The sequence below is a fragment of the Sinocyclocheilus anshuiensis genome, unplaced genomic scaffold (genome assembly GCF_001515605.1).
Source record: "Sinocyclocheilus anshuiensis isolate Anshui unplaced genomic scaffold, SAMN03320099.WGS_v1.1 scaffold267, whole genome shotgun sequence".
In the NCBI taxonomy this organism is placed as follows: Eukaryota; Metazoa; Chordata; class Actinopteri; order Cypriniformes; family Cyprinidae; genus Sinocyclocheilus; species Sinocyclocheilus anshuiensis.
The window spans coordinates 2,997,505-2,998,600 of NW_015552637.1; the positions used below are offsets into that span (position 1 = coordinate 2,997,505).

At 39.2% G+C, this 1,096-nt stretch overlaps 1 protein-coding gene across 8 annotated transcripts in view; it reads right to left on the minus strand.

Moving 5' to 3' along the window:
• LOC107666800 (oxidation resistance protein 1-like) overlaps positions 1-1,096 on the minus strand; it is a 172,470-nt gene that overhangs the window by 66,496 nt on the left and 104,878 nt on the right. Inside the window, exon 1 of one of the 8 annotated variants that reach the window (XM_016458250.1) lies at positions 290-575. The exons of the other annotated variants lie outside the window; for them this stretch is intronic. Within the exon in view, the coding sequence (XP_016313736.1) occupies positions 290-422 (133 nt within the window). The 5' untranslated portion in view covers positions 423-575. Of the gene's footprint in view, positions 1-289; positions 576-1,096 lie in introns of those variants that run through there. 8 annotated transcript variants of the gene reach the window in all.

Below are 1,096 nucleotides of genomic sequence, written 5' to 3' on the forward strand. Positions count from 1 at the left end.
TATATATATATAAATAATGAATAAGGAACCATGAATGTGTCAGCAGAATCTGAGCAAACAAAACTAGAGCAACAACGCAGAAATAAACTGTACAATACCAAATGCTTCTACGTGTACTGTAAAGCCAGGATATGAACTCTTAACACAAAAGTTCAACAGTCAAATGCAATGCAAATACACAGGAGAGCAGCTGACACGTAAAAACTGACCGTCAATATTTACAGGCGCGCAACAACTGTTACATTTCAACCCGTTTGTAAAACTTTTGAGAGGAACACAAAACTAATACCTGCAGTGTGTGTTTCATGCGCGTTCTCCAGAGGCGTTTCTGCATCAGAGTAGTCTTTAAACTGAACTTCTCTCACGGTAACAGGCCAGATTTTACCAGTGATCGCGTCTCTGAACGACTGAATATAATCCATATTCAGATCTTCCCCAAAGCATAAACATTTAAAAAGCAATAAAAACGCAATAACGCCGAGTCATTTGCCCAGAGGAGACTGTGAAACACGCGAGCAGAAGCAGGAACTGAAAGTGACAGCAGCTGCTGAACTTTTCGCCGTTTGTTGCGCTACATGATTTACGCACGCAACGTGACGCGACGCGACCAAAACGCTCTCTTCTCTACGCTGCAAGTGATGGAATGCTGACGGAAACAAAGACTGTGATTGGTCGACTGCCTGCGACGTCAGGATTAAACGCGCGACAGACGCGTCACGTCGCGTCGATAGCCGTGTACAGTGAAAATGCCTGAGGGGAAAAATTATTGAAGCAACATTTATGTGCAAATAACGCACTGTTTGAAGTTAACACCAAATTACTGTTTTGAAGAGTATGGCCAATTATGTTTACTGGCTAGTTTTGAGTTCGTAAATTCGTAGGGTTTAAAACAACATAGGCTAATACAGTTTTTTAATATAGTAAGGGAAGCTTATATAGGCCTAAATATTGTAATATTCATTTCAAGTAATGTCTTCATATTTCATATTTATGGGAACATCTTGCAAGTGTGATACTAAACCTTACGAAAAAGAAGTTTATTCAAGTGTGCTATTAGTATACTTCTTTTAAACTAAAAATAGGAAAGTATACTTTT